Below are 18,150 nucleotides of genomic sequence, written 5' to 3' on the forward strand. Positions count from 1 at the left end.
ATGTTCTTTGATTACTTGTTTCGCAGGCACTGAAATCAAAGGGTAAGGATGAAGTGCGCGGCGTTGATGAAACTGCATGGGGATGGGCCTATGCGCACTCTTATTCAACACTCAGAACTGTTTGAGGTTTACCAACGCTCCTGTAGCCTTGAGATGACTTGCGTGGGCGAGCTGATTTGTCAAGTCAGTGTTTTTATTCTCCCAGACACGTCTTATACCAATTCATCGACTCCAGAGGGGTGAAAAGCTTGGTTGGCATTAGGGCGGTGTCGAAGCAACGATCGATCGTAATGATGCAGCGGCGTCTGTTATTGGCTGCGCTACACCCGCCCGCCAATGAAATTAGCTGAAAGGGATAGAAAAAGTGAATGACCGCTTAACGATATACTATTTTGCAAGTTTGATTTCTGCAAACCAGTAACCTCGGAAGGCGGATGCAGCAGAACGGCAAGAACTCCAGTTGCGTCTACGCAAGTGATTTTTCCCCATCACCTGAAGCCAACCACACCTACATACCTCTGGAAGGAAAAGAAATTGGTATCAGACTTATGTGATCATGAACACTTTGACTTGATCATTAGTTGACCCTCACAAATATTGCGTAAACTGCATACGCGTTCATAAATCGCAGACGATTCTCAGTAGAAGCTTATCGCGATGCCCACTAAGTATCATTTGGTAGTTGCTGTTGCCTACTAACGCCAGCGATTTTATGTACTACTTTATTTACGCAACATTTCGAAATAAAATTGCGTAAAAAAAAAAGCGGTGAAACGCAAAATGTAATCCTTCGACCAAGATCTCGGTCTCGTCTGAGGATTACAGGTTATCGGCAACCTGTCATTTTAACTCCTTGGTAAGGTGCGCGCCTTTTGTATTTCGTTACTGACCATAGAGCTTTCTCCAAAGTATCAACGAGACACTCTCAATGAATGTTATGTGCTCCGTCTCAATGTGCTGTAAAAAGATAGTGTATACGTGCTAACCCATGTATCTACATGAAAGATAAGGTGAGTAAAGCTGAGAAGGGTAGAGAACTAGATAGTTCAACCTTACCTGCATCTTTTTACAACGAGAAACTTGTCATTAATTGTTTTTCTCATGTGAAACTTTGGAATTCACAGACTCGTTACGGTAACGGTTCTAACCAGGTATATAGTGTGGACTTCGGTGCAGTTGCGGCTGCGCCCGAAGCTGTGCGGTTAGGATCGAGGCGGAACCCCTGCTATCCTCGCTCATCGCTGCAGTTCACGATGGTCCTACCTCGATCCCAACCGCTAGCTCCACCGCGCCGCTTACCCAACCAAGGTTCATGTGGATTCTACAGTACGTGAAAATGTTGTATTCATATTCCAGAAAAGCTTCGCCGCTCTGTTCGAGGATAAGAGCTCTGAAATTCGCTCTGACGCATTTAGATCTTTTGTTACGCATGTGAATCGAGAATGACGACGATGATCGGCTAATCAAGGAATTGTCACCGTTAATGCAGAATATTGTAGAGGTGCACCGAGCTTCATGTCGTTTTGGCCCGACTATACTTCTTCTGTGGTATTTGGACTATTGTGATTAATTAAAGTGAGTGAGTTTTCTTCTCGAATGCTAAAAACTACTACTTACATTCAGCCTTTGTTGAGTATGACTGGAAGAGTTTTGACAACGGTAAACATTATCTCTTCCTGATTTGCTTTTCTTTCTATTCCCAAAAGTAAGGAATTAGAAACTACATTTTAACACCTAACAACTGCAAAAAGCGTAAGCGTTGGCGATGTGTAAGGTTTGCTTCGCCTTGGTATTTATGCTGTTTTAATAAGTAACATAATTGTGTTCCGTTGCAAAAAATATCTTCTGGCACGTTTTTTTTTGTGCCATATTCACTTCGTTAATAGTTTTCGTTCTCTCATGCAACGTGAAAGGGATCTAGGAGCAACTCTTTCTCAATCTTGAAGGGATTTGTGACATATGCATCTTCTCGTGTTATCGCCGAAATTATTTAAAAACACTGTTATTGGTTAATATTTGGAAATCGAAAGAAAGACGAATCAGGATGAACTAGCGTTTAGTGTTGTCAAAACTCTTAATATTTACCCTCAACAAAGGCTAGATATAAGCAGTAGTTTTGATATTCCAGAAAACTTATTACGCTCGTCTAAATACCACAGAAAGGAGATGCATTTGGTTAGGACCGTTACCTTGAGCAAGTATGGGAGTTTCAAAGTGTTGCATAAGAAGAATTAGTAATTAAACGGGTTTTCTTTATAAAAAAAAAAGACGTAGTAAGAATTAACTGTGCACTTTTCCCATCCTCTCCAGCTTTATTCACCTTATCGCCCATGTAAATATATGAGTTAATAAGTCACTACTGCGTTTTACAGTACGCCGGAATGGAGCACAAAACATGCATCAAGCGTTTCGTTGAATGTTCGGAACGAGTGGAGCAAGTTGGTCTCACGATGAAGTACCTAAGCACTGGCACCTTGCCACGGAATCGTGATGACTGGGTACGGACAAGTGATAGTCATCTGAGAACCACAAGATAAATTTGGTTCTGTCTGATCCGTACGAAGAAGATCTACGAAATCTTTCCAGTTGGGGTTCCGGGAACACAGGAGAACATGGTCAAACAGTCACCAAAACTCCTCGACCGTTTTTCGGGACCCCCAAGGACTTCGGCTCAGAATCTTGCTGAGGAACTGTCACAGAAGTAAGTAAATCACTTTTATACGCTACATTTATTCCAGCTAACTGATAGAACGGGAAGAAAAAAGTCGGCGAAATCTGCCGCAAGCAAAAATGATAATATAACTGTGCGATGTTCAATTACCAAGCCATATCCCACAATAATGATTGGAACGAGAAAAGGGTGGCTTTGTAACAAGTCAAACGAGTATCGACCGACAGTCGTAATACGATTTTGCGAGAGCGTCGACTCTTGGGTATCGTCGATACGCTGTAAATTTTCCCGCAATCACGTACAGACGTGTTAACTTAGCGCATTTGAACTCGTACGTGACCCAATTTTATCACTAAGAACAAATCTTCAGCAACTCTATATCCTGGATTTTGCTGGATCTCTACGTTTCCAATTGTGGAGACCTGCAATTGAGCCGGGAGTAGGTTGTGCCTTTCACATTCGGTGCTCTTGCTGAAAATAACCAATTTTTGCTTTTTTTTAAATTTTCATGCCTTCATCTTCAAGTATTTCATCAAACGTATCTGATAAAAAGAACACGAGACATATCATTCGCCTAGGAAACTCAGCTATTTTCTTTTGGAGCCAGTACTTCCTATCGTGCGTTGAAATTTGTTTCGAAATATTTTCTGTCAAACTTGGAATCTCGTAGTAAAGGTGGATTAGTCCTCTGTTATCGAATAAATGTTTCGGCAAACTGATCCCATATAACGTTGTACTGCTTGATGTAGAATCACTTAACTGCTTACCAATGTACTGAAAACACAAAATTTGTGATTACCTGAAACTGTGGTTAGTTTCCAAAAACTGATTTTCACAAAGCTTCTAAGGTTCCTTTCGATTTGCACATTACATTTCGGCTAGGAAAACCGTTAAGTATGGCGTATTTCAGCAATTTTCGCTTACACCAATTTCAACTTTGTAATTGTCATCGAACGTATGATTATAGAGTCGGAATTGCACACTTTGATATTGCATCAGAAATTGAGGGTTTCCCTCTTTTTTCGAAATCTCATATGACTCACTTTACAGTGCAAATTCCTGAGCTCATCAGCATCTTATTTGTGTTCAAAATTCTAACAGATTAATATTTTATCAGTTTGTGGAAAATTTTCGGTTTCACGTCTTCATGAAATTTCAGCTGACGTTTGCGTGCTTTTGTAGGATCGGGGTCCGACTTAGGATGGATCTTAGTCAGTTCAATGAATTGATTACACGTATGCAATCGCCTGACAACGATCAGAGAAATCAAGCAGAGGCAATTTATCGCGATATCGAAATACGAGCTCTGACCGTTCTATTGTATACTCTTTACGTACAGCAGGATGCTCCACCAGAGGTATGTACTTGTTTTTAGGGGCTAAAAAGGCAAACTAGTTTTGCACTTGCATTTATGGATGGGAACGTTCATCTCAAGTCCTCCGCCACACTCCTACTGTAGATTAGTCGAGAAAATTCACGCCACAGCGGTACGTAGCACTGTGGTCAAGACTTTTAGACTGGACTGTACGTATTATTTGTATTTGTCTGTACTACAGTAAATAAATAATAATTATCAGCTAAAAATATGTTCGAAACAGCAGCCATTCACTTTTCGAAATTAACATTTTCTGTATGCCATGTAGGCACATTGGGAACAGAATTCTATGAGAATCGGTGAGTTTCATGTATTTATGTGTCGTACATTTACAGTCAGCGTGAAATGTACCGTATCGGCATCGCACTCCTGGTGAACATGTGCGGTGGCCCCTCTGCATGGAACGCGATAGGCCCCAGGGATCCTTTTTCCTGAGTCTTCATATATTTCATTCGGCTACGATTACGAAACACGATTATAAACAGGTGCACTGAGAAATGGATGAGTAGTTCAATCAAACTGCGATCTTGAGCGCGCACTAAGAGCAAAACGAACGCCAAGCTAATGGAATATGTCTGCTAAGACTAGGTGGTTTTGTTAATGCACCATTACACAAATTAAAAAGCAGAAAGTTCCGGAAAACAAGAAAAATGGTCTAAGAAGTTTGTGGCGAAGAGGAGCCAGCGCACTCATTCAGAGATGCAGCGCGCCACCCCAATACATCATGTTTTACGCCGATTGTAGATGCAGTAACAAAAGGATGCTGTATCTACAATCGACGTACAGTCAAAGTGAGGTGTCCTTCTATCGCTAAAAAATGCTCCCAGCTCACGACTCTTTCGGAAGAGTGTGTTACACAAAAAACCTTAGACTGTCACGACATGTCCCTAAGGGCAGCATACCACGAATCTGAGGTGGGGCGGATTTCAGATGGAGTATCCGTATGCGGGGTCGTAGATTGTGGAGACGGGGGTAGTTCAGCTCATCTCTCCCTGCATCACTGCAAACAGCTGCCTCCAGAATGCTGTTTTGTACGACGCCATCTATTGCAACGCTCCACCCTTTGCGCCGCCTCCGCCTTGCGATTCGTCGAAAATCAGTTCGGATTGTCCCGTTAGGCAGTAAGGGACGCATGCAAGGGTGGCTCGCTACAGTAGAAGGCATGTACAAAACAACATTCAGGGGCCGGCTGCTTGCAGTGATTCAGGGAGGGATGAGCGGAACCACCCCGGTTTCCATAATCTACGACCCCGTATACGGATATTCCACCTGAAATCCGTACCACTCCAAATTCGTGGTATGCTGCCTTTAAGTAATTGTACAACCGGAAGACCTTGAACGCGAAGATCCGACTTCTCGAAGAAGCTTCTTCCGAGTCCAGAAAAAAAAGTATTAACGTTCTCGTGTCTGCAGAATTCGCGAATTTTGAGTAGAGGATAAAAACAAACAGTAGTATTACTAATAACTGCTCGAGCAAATCGACTATCAGCAGGAGTACAGGCGGGAATGTGTCTGATAAAAGTATTCCAGAAAAGCTCACACATCCAGCGTAACACTTTCCTTATTCTATACTTACTAGTCAGAAAAATAGTACACGAGATCAATTGCTGGATCATATCCATATCTCGAAAAATGAGGACACTTCTCAAATCCAGAGCGTCCTTTTTTCTCGTTTGGATGCCTTTAAAGGTCTGAAAGCGACTGTAGATATTTGCGCTGTGCAGTGATCAACCGCACCTGTGAATCATTGCTGTGGATCTGTCGTAGGCCCGCCCTTCTCGAACCTGTTTTCGTAGCACTACCAAAGAAGCACACAACTTTCAAAAGTGACTGCTGATGATCAGCGTTTGAATTCATAAGAATGAACGTTGAAATGTGCATAGATTTTGAAGCGTAATACTACTCGTATGTTAGTTAGTCTTGAAGATTTAGTTTGTTGTTTCACTTTTTTTGTATCACCACTAGCTTCGAACTTCGTGTTCTTTATGGGATTGATTCGTTACGTTATCAATCGTCCAAGCAAATGCGAAAATTGCACGTCAGACAGACGATGTCCCTGCAGGTGTTTGATCTTATGGTGCGATGCTCTTTTATCGTCAGCCTAGTGGCTTTTCGAGTCACATCGATTTTTTGAACATGGTGATACGTGTGAAGCGATAGTCCTCCACGTAGTTCGAGTAACAGATGGGAAACATTTATGCAAAAGCGAGCGAATGAATGTCATTAGAATAGGTGAATGCTTCAGATAAATATATCTGGATGAATCAATGTTTTTTTAGCCGACGGAAGTGAAACGCAACCTGAGCAGATGTTAATTGCTGTTCTTTGTAGGAACGTTACACTTCTGAGCTGAAGATGTACTAAGTTGACGGAAGATATTAGAAATTTTAACGACCACGTTCCCCACGTATCCCTTAGATTCGTGGGGTGATGCCTTTAAGGCAAGTTCCTCATGAACATACCTTCTCTTTTGAAATGCCTCTGAATGTCCCGGATGGTCACGCCGAAACTGTGCGCCATTTCACGCTTACAAATTGCGATCGTCCAGTGATGTTCGTACAAAGTTTGCATGACCGGTACAGAAAATTTCCGATTGTTGGGCTCGCTCCAATAGTATGAAGGCGGTTCGCAAATATTACACACAAATCGGAATCAAACTCAGAGACATTAGGAAGGATGTTTGCATGTTGAAGGAATTAACCATGAACCTGTGCAAAGTAATTTGTCGATCCCATGGATGTAAGGAGTTATTTCATGGAAGTGATGCAAACTTTGTTCCGAATCCTAACCACCGCAAACACAACAAAAATTCAGAAATTCCACCGAACGCTGCCTTCAACTGGCGTTTTCATGGATTTCACACAAAACACTGCTTATTTTCGAGCGTCATTCTTATTAGGTGACATGATTTGTAGTTGTTCGTTCGTACTTGTGGAAGTGTCCTTCAAACTGTATTTGGTTTTATTATTGTTTGTTAGAAATGCATAAACTACTCACGAATACACCTTGGTACCCATAGCTAAGAATTCCCAACTAGCTAGATAGTGTTGCTTTTTGCAACGATTAAATAATCATGTGAATTGAACAACATATCTTGTTCATGTTTCGAGGGTAGGGTCAAATAGGATTTCCTGTTTTCAGAATCGGTTAATGTCTCTTGTTCTGCTCCGACGAGTTATACAGAATGATTGGGACGAATTCAAAGAAGGTCTCAGCGAAAATTCAGAGATGTTCCTTGATCAGGTGGGGCGAAATTTGCTGTTTCAGTCTTTTTTTTTTTGATATGCTTCTTTATTGCAGCTCGTTCACAGTTTTGGAACTGAGCAGGACTTCGCTTTTCGAAAGAAGATGATTATGGTGATCGCAGAAGTGGCTCGTAATACGATTGGTAAGTGGACCAATGTTCTTTGTAAATTGAATCCTAGTGAACAATGCTGCTGTCGCAGATGAAGATACGGGCAAACAAAAGTGGGTTGGAGTGATTGATATTCTCAACCATTGCATGTCAAGCAAGAATCCAGAAGATCTCATTTGTGTTGCGCTTATTCTTGAGTGAGTTCCACTTCACGAGACAAGGTTCACTGTAGTGTTGCGTAATATTCCAATCGATTCGCGTTAAGAAATGTACCAAATGTCTTCGGCTGTGACTACGACCGATACATACCAGATGTTAAGGTGAGTCGAACTTTGCAATCGAACATGATTCATTGGAATATAGTGTGCATGATTTCAAGCCGTAGGGACCAGAAGACGAAAAAGGCGATGATAACAGTTTGCATTATTCACGATTTTTGGATCTTAACTTGTGCTGTGCAAATCCTAATGCTGGCATTTTTTCTCTTCTGTGTCACTTTCTTTCAAGTTTTGATCGAGCCAGAAAAATTTTTGGATTCTACAGTGCATGTAAAAAGTTGTATTTATATTTCAGAAAACCTTTGCCACCCTGTTCAAGGATCAGAGCTCTGAAATTCGCTCTGACGCATTTAGATCTTTTGTAACGTATGTGATCGAGAATGACGACGATGATCGCCTAATCAAGGAATTGTCACCTTTAATGCAGCATGTTGTAGAGGTATATTGTGGTCTTCATAGTCTTATTTTTACAACCTCAGCTCCTGCTCATTTGAAGATTTGTCGTTATACTTGTATGAACGAAGATGGTGGAGATGATGCCCCGCTGCAGTGTCTTGCTGAATTGGAATCAGTAGCACCTAAGCTTGTAAATCCATACTTGCCTGATTTCTTGGAGATTTGCGTATCGGTGCGTTTAATTTGTACATTTTTAAAAATTATCTTGCGTTCGAAATTTTCCAATGTTGAATAATGTCATTCACATCTGTAGTGTGTGCTCAATACCGAAAAAGATGAAGCTTTCCGACACTCTGCGACCGAAGTTCTCGCTACAATCTGCGAATGTTCCACCGCTGTACTCAAAAAGCGTCACTCCCAGTCTATAGCGTACATCCGTGAGTATCTCTTCTATTCTAGGCACTCCTTATCATGTAATTTTTAATGGGAATGTGGTCTGGTCCTCTTGAGTTTGCCCTGTGAGTCGGGACCGTATACACAAAACAGTATGTGTGATTAACCTGTGTACATTCGATGTTAACGTCTGCTAGTTTCGCGGGAACCACTTCGTTCTGGTGCAATGTGTAATGTGCTATAGTGAAATTGAAGTAGGAGGAATATAAATGACAGTAGTACCGAGTATTGCAGATCTTCAGTTGATTGGTGCCACTAGTACGCAAGAAGTTTTTGCGGCTAGTGGCATCAACGTGCATTTTGCAGCCACGCGAATTCGCCATTACTTGTTACTTGCTGTTGTTCATTCCTCCAAATGAAAATGCATTTAGTGAAAGCTGTGCTGCTACTTATGACACATCTCAGTGCGGAGCTTGAGGAATGGCTTGAAGTGGATGACATCGACGCTGAAGACGAGGAAGAGTTAGTTTTGTTTACAAAATGTTATTATTATCTCTATTAATAATGGGTCTCGTGATTGAGTAGACTAGAAATATTTCTAAATTCTCGACATGGACGGCGTTGTATTCCAGTTTTGTCGTGATTGATTTATTCCTTTCTAATTAATAATGGAAGTAGTGTATCACATGAATCATCCTAAACGGTAAATAGGAAATTTTTGATTACTGCTGACTTCATCATGTTTAGGTCCGTGGCTATTGGCGAGTCTGCTCTGGATAGAATTTCGTGTGCGTTGAATGGAAAAGCAATTTTGGCACCTTTTCTGAGCTTGACGGACAAGATGCGTCATTCTGGTATGTAATTTGTGTACGTGTGTGGAAACTAATCAGTGCCAGAGGTACCATGGTGTTTCAACATTTAAGCCGATTGGCGTGAGCGTCATGTGGCTTTGATGGGTTTCTCAGTGATTGGTGAAGGTTGCCAAAGAACCATGGAACCACAAATTCAGAACTACGTTCGGGAGATTATACCGTTTTTGAATGACAAGGTAAGTTTACCAGTTCCACCAGAGTTTTGTTTTTCAGACGTGTTAGGCTTTAAAGGTATCACCCCACGAATCTGGGATGGTGCGGCTTTCAGGTGGGTTATGCCTATGCGGAGTAGTAGATTATGGAGAGAAGGGTGGTTCCTTCCATTTATTCCTAATTGCCGTAAGAAACAGCCCGGAAGATGCGGCTTCGCGCGTTCCGGGGCGCTATTTTCTATAACGAAATCGATGGGAGCGCCGGAATCACCCCTCTCTCATAACTTACGACCAAGTATAGGCATAACCCACCTGAAACCCGCACCACCCCAGATTCGTGGGGTAATGCCTTTAAGGAAGGGTACTTCAAATGAAGTAAATCTGGATTGTAACGTTCCTCAACTGCAAAATAATTACTCCTCTGTTTTGTTTGTCTGCAGCATACAATGGGTTGATCATGTGTATTCATAGTAAATACTTTTACCGTTGAAAATGATCCATTCTTCTTGACTAGTTACAATTCCCACTAACTAGTAGACTCCTGTTTTTCTCCCTCTCAGATCATACCCTTGAAGGAGTTGGAAGCGCTTTCTTTTTCTTTTCAACCTTCCCGTCACCTAATCTCACACCACTTGAGCACTTTTGACAGTAATTGCGCAAGAAGCACTTCAAAGTGATAAAAATCTGCGGAAATGACGTGTTTTTGCAGTTCACAGTTCTTTTTCTCTCTACAGTGCCTTAGGCCTCAGATAAAAACCGACTCATCCGCTTACGATACCCTCTCTTCTTTTGGGGACCTCCTATAGTATGCGTGACACTGATTATAGTATACGTTTTGTTTCTTAGCATCCACGTGTTCGTTTTGCTGCATGCAACGCAATTGGCCAGATGTCGTCCGATTTTGCTCCAACTCTTCAGAAGAAGTGCCACGAATGGGTAAGCTTGGCAAGATTGAACTGGGCTAAATATCATTGTGGATCCGCAACTATGTGACAATAACTGTAGGTTGTCCCAGCATTAATGAATGCAATGATGGATGGCTCATGTGCTCGCGTATCTTCGCATGCAGCCGCTGCTCTAATCAACTTCTGCGAAGATTGTCCGAAGCAGGTATGTAAGGAGACCTCTTCTATGAGGCGTGTTCTGCATATCTCTGCTGGAATCGAGTGAATTTTTGGAACAAATGACAACATATTAGTAAATTTATCTTCATGGTTTTGAAAATTGTCTAGAAGGCTTTCGGTTTCTTTCTTGCCAATTCATAAGCTTTCAGTATAGCTCTGTACAAATTGCTTTAACTCCGTTTTTTCAGATTATCTCTGCTTACCTTCCTGCCATCATGAGCGGTTTAGAGCAAGCTCTAGGAGGTGCGTTTCAACGTCTGCAAACGAGTGGGAAGAAACTTTGTTGCGAACAGGTTGGAATTTTGAAAAGTTTCTCTTTTCTATCTTATTTTTTCTTTTATCCTTCAAGAAGAACGCTTTTGTTGGATATTGTGAATTGAACTGTTAACAGATTACCACAGCAATAGCGTCTGTGGCAGATGCAGCTCAGGACCTATTCATTGATTTTTATGATCGCCTTGTTCCTCAGCTTAAGTTCATCCTAGTGAATTCTACTGCTGATGAGCATAAGGTTAGTTGTAGATGTTTTTGAGCCTCTGTGTTTTTTTTTTTGTTTTTTAAATGTATATATATATATTGGAATTGTGAAGATTCTTCGCGGAAAGACCCTAGAGTCTCTTTCACTCATTGGTGTCGCCGTTGGAAAGGAAAAATTCCGTGATGACGCACTTGCCATAATGAATCTGCTCAAGGATCAAATGCCGACCATGAATTCAGATGACCCTCAGTGCTCATACATGATATGTAGCTGGACTCGTATATGCAAAGTAATTTTTCATGATCCGTTGTTACTAAGAAGATTGAAGCGCTATCTTATTGACATGGAAGATATGGACTAGCTGTAGGTCCTTGGAAAAGAGTTCGCACCTTATCTACCGCTTATTATGGGCACTGTTCTCCAAGCTGCTTCTTACAAACCTGAAGTTGCTGTTGTCGATGGTGAGTTAGGAGGAAATTTCCTAAGCAACACATCTTTGCGCTTTGATTTCACCTAATTAAACTGATCTACATCAATCCTATAGTTGCATAAATTATCACAAGCAATTCCAACCTGAGTATTGCGCGGTCTTTCTACCTCTGTTCTATTTATTGTTCGTACGTTCTTTTTAGAAGATCAAGCCCAAAAGGATGATCCTGCATGGTCTTATCATTCTGTTGGAGACAATAAAAGTTTTGGAATACGTACTGCTGGTCTAGACGAGAAAGCTGACTCTTGTGCAATGCTAGTTTGTTATGCCAGAGATTTGGAGGGTATGTTTGGCAAAAAGTCGAAGCTAGGAATAATTTATGCATGTGAAATTTTTAGAAGAGTTTGTGCCATACGTTGACGATGTCGCTAAGCTCTGCGTCGAAAATATGCGATTCCTATTCGTGGATAGTGTACGCTGTTCGGCAGCCGAAACTCTACCTTGGCTGCTGAAATGTGTAAAGAGCCAGGTAAATTAATTGCACCGCTTGAACTGCGTGCACCATATCTTGCCTAAATATTATTCGGCTGTGGCTTTCATTGTTTTCTAGGGAGTTGATGCAATGCGTCGTTTGTGGGTGGAATTCTTCCCCATTCTCTGTACAGCGCTTGAAAGCGAGAATGAGATTGAGGTTATGGAAAGCTTCATCGATTCCATTGCAGAATGTGTTTTGCAGCTTGGATCGAACGTAGGTTTTTCTCTTCCCTTTTTGTATGCTTCATTCGAAAATCGTAGAACACTGAAGTGATTTCCTTATCTAGGATCTGAATATAGGATCACATACAACGTATATATTCAATGATCCTTTCACACTGGCTTTCACGTTATTTTCTAGGGGCTCACCAGTGAGGATGTAGAGAAAATTACTGCAGTTATTTCTGAGCAGTTGAAAGCACACGAGAAGAGACGCCTAGAAGCTGAAGCCGAGGAGGCTGAAGAGGTTTGTTCGCAAGTCGTCAAGTACCGTGATCTAAAACTTTACGTTCCCTTGTTAGGATGCTGATGTGGACGATTTGAAAGAAAAACTTACTGACGAAGCAGAGATGGAAGGCGAAATTCTTGCTCGAATTTCTGATCTTATACATAATATGTTTGAGGTATGGTTTTCTGCCTTTCTAGTTTGGAGTAGTTATGAGCTTATGCATTCAGACTTTTGGGGAAGCGTTCTTTGATTGTGTGGAGCCACTTCTTCCCGACTTTCTGCAACTAATTGATTTCCATCGCGCATATCCTTCACGCCAGTATGGTGTATGTTACATTGATGACTGCATCGAATTTGCACCCAGGGTATGCTTATCTTGAACGATCCCGTGTATTGCAAATGGTCATTGCTCTGAAGTTACAGAGATGTGCGAGATATCAAGAGCAGTTTGTTCCTCTCATGCTGAAGTGCCTTGAGGATGCATATCCAGAAGTCCGACAGGCAGCTGCGTACGGATTTGGTGTGATGGGAATGGTTGGTGGAGCAGAATACTTGAGTACAGTAACCAATGCGCTCGAACCACTTGCCGCAATGGTAAATAGGTGAGTTTTGGTTAAAAAAAACTGTGTTCGTAAAAGGTAGTCCCGAAAGGCATACCTACTACCCACGCTGTATCGAAAGTACGTCGCAAGATGCCCCTTTCTGCTTCGTTGTACAGCTGCTTCGTTGCTTCGTTGCTAGTGTGAAGGTAATTGTTATTTCAAACTTTAGTCCGGATGCACGTGCTACAGAAGAAAATTCTGGAGCTACAGATAATGGAATCGCGGCAGTAGCGAAAATTCTCAAATATTCTGGAGCCAATATTGATATAACGCAGGTAAGACCATAGACATATTCTTTTTTTTTCTGTTCAACAAAGGATTTCGTGAACTACACTTTGCGATTTTTCGGTCTGCAAACAACCACGATTTAGAAAGGACATTCAGAGACATATTACCTCAAGACTTCATTTGTATTGTTTGTGCATGTAGTCTAGGAACAACTTTATTTTGCCTTTGCTTTTTTCTTGATGATTTTGGTTCTTGCATTTGGGCTGCTGGTAATTGGTTTCCGTTAATTTTTTCTTCAGCCCTGTCTGTTCGCATGCCAATCACCTGGATTCACGTTACTTTACGGGACAATTTACCTTTTACTTGAAGATTCACTTGGTTAAATCAAACGGGATGAATAATCATGAGTCTAAAAGTTTTGGGTGAACGAACACCTAGGAAAGGGAAGCGCAAAAAGCGAGCGGTTTATAATACATCTTAGAATGCGTTTTCACCTTTTTGGAAAATAAAGCGGTGTTCCTAAAAGAGAGGCTCTTTTTCCGGCTTCTCAACTACTAGGTATTTGACTGATTATTTCGGCAACAGCACGATTGTCGGATAATCATAAGTTTTTGGACTGCAAATGTGCACTTAGCATAACGCTAAGGTTCAAGTGCTCAGATGTGGCCAACTCTTCTCAGTAAGGTTACAGATTTCCACTAATTTGGTCGGATTCTACAGTCCATTCCCTCCTTTTTTGTTCGTGTTGGTTCGTTTCTACTTTTCGTACTCTTTATAAACGAATGAAGTTCCAGGTGGTTCCTACATTCTTGTCATGGCTACCGACTCACGAAGACGTGACAGAAGCGCCACATATTTATGGCTATCTTGCTGATCTTATTGAGTCAAATCATCCGGTTGTACTAGGCGAAAACAATAGCAATTTGCCAAGAATTGTCTTTATCAGTAAGTTCATTTTATTTGATCATTATCAAGGTTGTTGAATAACTACAAACTTTTCGTTGACTCCTGGTACCGGCTAGTTACCAATCGAGTTGAGTTGGTTTCAAAAATTACTGGAAGAATTGAGCGCAATATTCTTAAAGAAGTTGGTAGCAATCCACGTTAGGCACAGTCGATGTTCAAAATATGTGGCTGATTTCCCAAAGATTTTTGTGCGTCCCCAGGATACTTCGAGATCGTTTATTTGTTAGCGGATTGTCTGGAAGAAGAGTACGCAATAACCGTTGTATTTGTGAAGAACAGGGTGATCTAAGTTGCATTTACAACGCACTTGTACTGGACGGATTGGCAAATGCGCGCTATCCAATGTTGAATAGAGGTCCAGGTTGTTCAAAGTGGACAGACCTATGCTCAACGCCCAATCGACATATTCAGTCCTAAATATCAAGTTCCTTTTCTGATTGGGTCTTGTTCCATGCGATGCAAATAGGCTTTTGCGAATGCTACTCGGGCCAACCTATTCGCCTACACCAGCGGTTTTTAAGAGTCTGCTACACAAACGTTCACGATGGTTAGTAGTGTCTTAAAAAGCTTACGTTCTACTAAACTGTGCGCCGGCAAATAAGGGACTTTGAGCAACCTACTACGAATCTGACGTGGTGAGGGAATCCACGTGAAGAGCTAGAGATGACCGGTTAGTCGCGAGACTATGTAGCACTTCCTCAGGTAGCGGGTTGAGGGCTAATGCGGACCAAAAGCGACCTTGTGCCTGCCGTGAGATGAAGGTGGATTGAGGGGATGGACTCCCTGTTTCTACTGTGCCAGGACTGACTCATAACATTGCTGTAACCCTCACGCCGGTCCTGCTAAAAGCCTGCAGTGCCTGCCTCAAGTGACTGGGAGGCGGTTTATAGTAGCCAACAAATAAGCTCTATGTCCACTCCGGGAGTACGAAACGTTCTCCCAAAACCTATGGGAATTAGAGGTCTGCATCCTGCCATGTGTTTTAAAATTCTATGCAGAACATCACAATAAGAAAGTCTTCTGATTCCGGAGGAAAGCTTGGAACGGTAGCGCGAGGAAGCAGAGGGTTGCAGGAGTCATCTAAGCTATCGTAACGAATAGGATGACAACGCACGTACGCTTGCATCGGAAGCGGCCATTGAAGATCTGATGATGCAAGCTAGATGACTAAGTAAGACGTCATTGGACCGGTCGAGAAGAAACGATGCCACCCATTGAACGCTGTATATGATACTGGAGATGAACTGTTCTTCGGAACATGCGACAGAAGAGGAGTTGGTGGAGTTGATATCCTCGTCAACATGAGTATGGCAAAGAACATCGACTCTTTCGAACAACTAACGACTCGAATCGGATGTTTACTGATGAAAAGATGTGGTTCAACGCCAACTTTGACTGGGAAGAAGTCGAAGCTTTTTATGTGGACCTCGAGAAGTTTTACAGAGAGAGAGTCATACCTTCTACATAGTTAGAGATTTCAACGCCAAAATTCGCTCCAGAAGAACGCCTGAAGAACTTCACGGCGGAACCCACGACCTTCAATGGAGTGAACAGGGAGAGTGGCTTTCCGAGTTTATCATGACGACTAAGATCATCCATGGAACATGCAATTCCAGAAGTTCAGTTCTAAAAGGAGAAAACGAGCGGCTTGGGGAGTATATAAAAGCATTGAGACCGTTCGTCTTGCTTTGAACTATGGTCCAGAGACGTTGGCGTTTCGGCAAGCAAGAGAAAAATTCGATCAGCGCCATAGAACGCGCAATTGAAAAGGTGACGGTGAGAAGTATTTCGCATTACTCAAGTCAGAGAAGGGATTCGAAAAAAACTTAAGCGGTCTGACCATCGGGTTGGCGGCCAACCGGATGGTCAGACCGCTTAAGAAGTCCTTCAAAGAAAAATACAATGCTATTGGAGTGTCTCGCGAGAACAGAAGCAACTGGGCAACCCTTGCGCGCGATCGAGACCGATGGAAGTATTACTGGTGCTCGCTCGAGCAAATCGATGAACATTGGGAGCACAGGTCATACAGGTGAGGTTGTAGATTGGGGAGATCGACGTGGTTCCGTTCATCTCTCTTTAGTTGTCGTAAGAAACGGCGGAGGAACCGCTTTGGTTCCTACGAGGTACGTTAGAACGCGCTTCTATGTACATGTTCCAGTCCACGCAGCAGTCTATTCATTTGTCTCACTTGAATATGGTGGTGAGAAGATACCATAACTTCCCTACCTGATCGTCGCAAGAGACTGATTTACGACGATTATGAAGAGGTTAGGACCCATCTGAATCTACTGGCCGAGCGGTCGCACCGCGATAGGCTGGCTTGCTGCTAGCTCTGCTGTACCTGCGGCTCCATCACAGGTAAGAGATCCTGTGGTGGGAATCATTCATTCTCCATTCCGTTCTCCAAACACCATTCCCCTAAGAATGAGGATTTCCAAGCTCTATCAAAACAATAAAAGAATGTTCCTTGCACTAATTGTGAAATGAAAGCCTTTGAAAATCTAGTCAGGCCCTTCTGATGTCGGCTGCGGTTAGACGTGGATCGTTTCCAAAGTTTCTATGAGTCTTGCTCTCAGTTCTTTCAATAGTTTTCGTGCCCACTTTTGGGAGTTCTCACGATAACTTTCTCCTCTCGAAACGTTGACAAGTTCTAGTAGCAGTAGTTGGATAAGCATTATGAACGACATTCTCTTCCTTCTTTTCTACATTATTTTCAATTTTCTTTCTACATTACATCCGAGGAAATGGCTTTCATAATAAGCTCTTGCACATTCACAAGAAATGAGAAGACCTTTGGGTGCCTTACTTTTAAATGCAAATCTTTCGATCTATAATTTCCACCGTTAGTACGGAATCACATTTTTCACATTATTTCCGACTATTTCGTTGCAAAAGCTTGGAAAGAATATGATGCTAAACTCCTTGTTGCCATTGCAATTACTGTATTTTTCTTCAAAATGAGACATCAAAATATACTATTACCTACCATACTATTATCTGAAAATTGCAAGAATACAGTGTCACGGAAGAGCTCATTCTTGTTTAACCTCAACAATTATTGAAAATAATATAATTTCAGTCGTGTCTGCATTTCTCCTTGAGGCTTTCCCACAAAATGATGAGGGTACAACGGTTGCTCAACGGCTACAACATATTTTGAAAGTGCTTCACAACAATACGGAAATGTTCGAAGCAGTCGTGCAAGCTGCACAACTGGACGAGAAAAGGACAGAAACATTGCGTGGGCTTATCTCATGATATTGTTAGCTTGTTACCGAGTTATTTGTTATTTTACTTTCAAAGCAAAGCTATATCGCGGTTGTTGTTGTTGTGAGCGGGCGTAATACGCCCATGGGAAGTCTGCAGAAATTGTGCTGTTAGTTTTTTCTTTCTTCTTGGAAATTGTTTTCCTTCAATTCTCCTTTGATTGTGGCATACCCGACGTGTCACTTGGCCTCTTCGAAATGCTTGTTACAAAACTGGTTTGAATTTTCGTCTTCTTATCATTTTTTACTGATGAAGTTTCGACTTTTTCGGCATGTTTGAGTTCAGAGGTACTGGATGCGAAACCAGTACCGCTGAACAGTGCTTCCTTTTTGATGACGTCGATATTAAGTCCTTGTAGGCAAATGTAGCAACTACGAATCCCACCTTCGGATTATCCATTGCAATGAAGGAAATTGGGTGAGAAATGTGATACGATTTCGTCTGCTGTCAGATTCTTCATAATGTAGTAATACTATTAGTCAGTTTTAAGTAATCAAGCTCGACAAAAAATAAAACTGGACACTTCATGAATATATTTACACAGTCATACGTTGTAGGCAGGGAAATCTGTCTTTGGCACA

General features: G+C 41.9%; 1 protein-coding gene across 2 annotated transcripts; it reads left to right on the forward strand.

The window, feature by feature from the left end:
• Positions 1-2,381: 2,381 nt before the first annotated feature.
• On the forward strand, positions 2,382-18,031 carry RB195_021105 (uncharacterized protein; the record flags this gene model as incomplete). Of its 2 annotated transcripts, none has more annotated exons than XM_013449427.2 (29): positions 2,382-2,508; positions 2,587-2,701; positions 3,854-4,028; positions 7,188-7,289; positions 7,347-7,434; positions 7,493-7,598; positions 7,667-7,721; positions 7,975-8,118; positions 8,176-8,307; positions 8,389-8,512; positions 8,900-8,990; positions 9,216-9,322; positions 9,392-9,516; positions 10,339-10,428; positions 10,498-10,602; positions 10,805-10,909; positions 11,008-11,127; positions 11,207-11,383; positions 11,462-11,555; positions 11,727-11,867; positions 11,923-12,053; positions 12,135-12,272; positions 12,420-12,524; positions 12,580-12,681; positions 12,734-12,871; positions 12,930-13,108; positions 13,278-13,383; positions 14,131-14,281; positions 17,382-17,560. In XM_013449427.2, the coding sequence occupies 29 exons, from the start codon at positions 2,382-2,384 to the stop codon at positions 17,558-17,560; spliced, it is 3,552 nt and encodes a 1,183-aa protein (XP_013304881.2). The 2 variants fall into 2 exon arrangements, with proteins under 2 accessions (XP_013304881.2, XP_064063561.1); XM_064207680.1 differs by lacking the exon at positions 2,382-2,508 and adding an exon at positions 17,928-18,031 and having other exon boundaries at positions 2,613-2,701; positions 17,382-17,543.
• Between the last annotated feature and the right edge of the window lie 119 nt (positions 18,032-18,150).

This window comes from Necator americanus, chromosome X (assembly GCF_031761385.1).
Source record: "Necator americanus strain Aroian chromosome X, whole genome shotgun sequence".
NCBI classification, from domain to species: domain Eukaryota; kingdom Metazoa; phylum Nematoda; class Chromadorea; order Rhabditida; family Ancylostomatidae; genus Necator; species Necator americanus.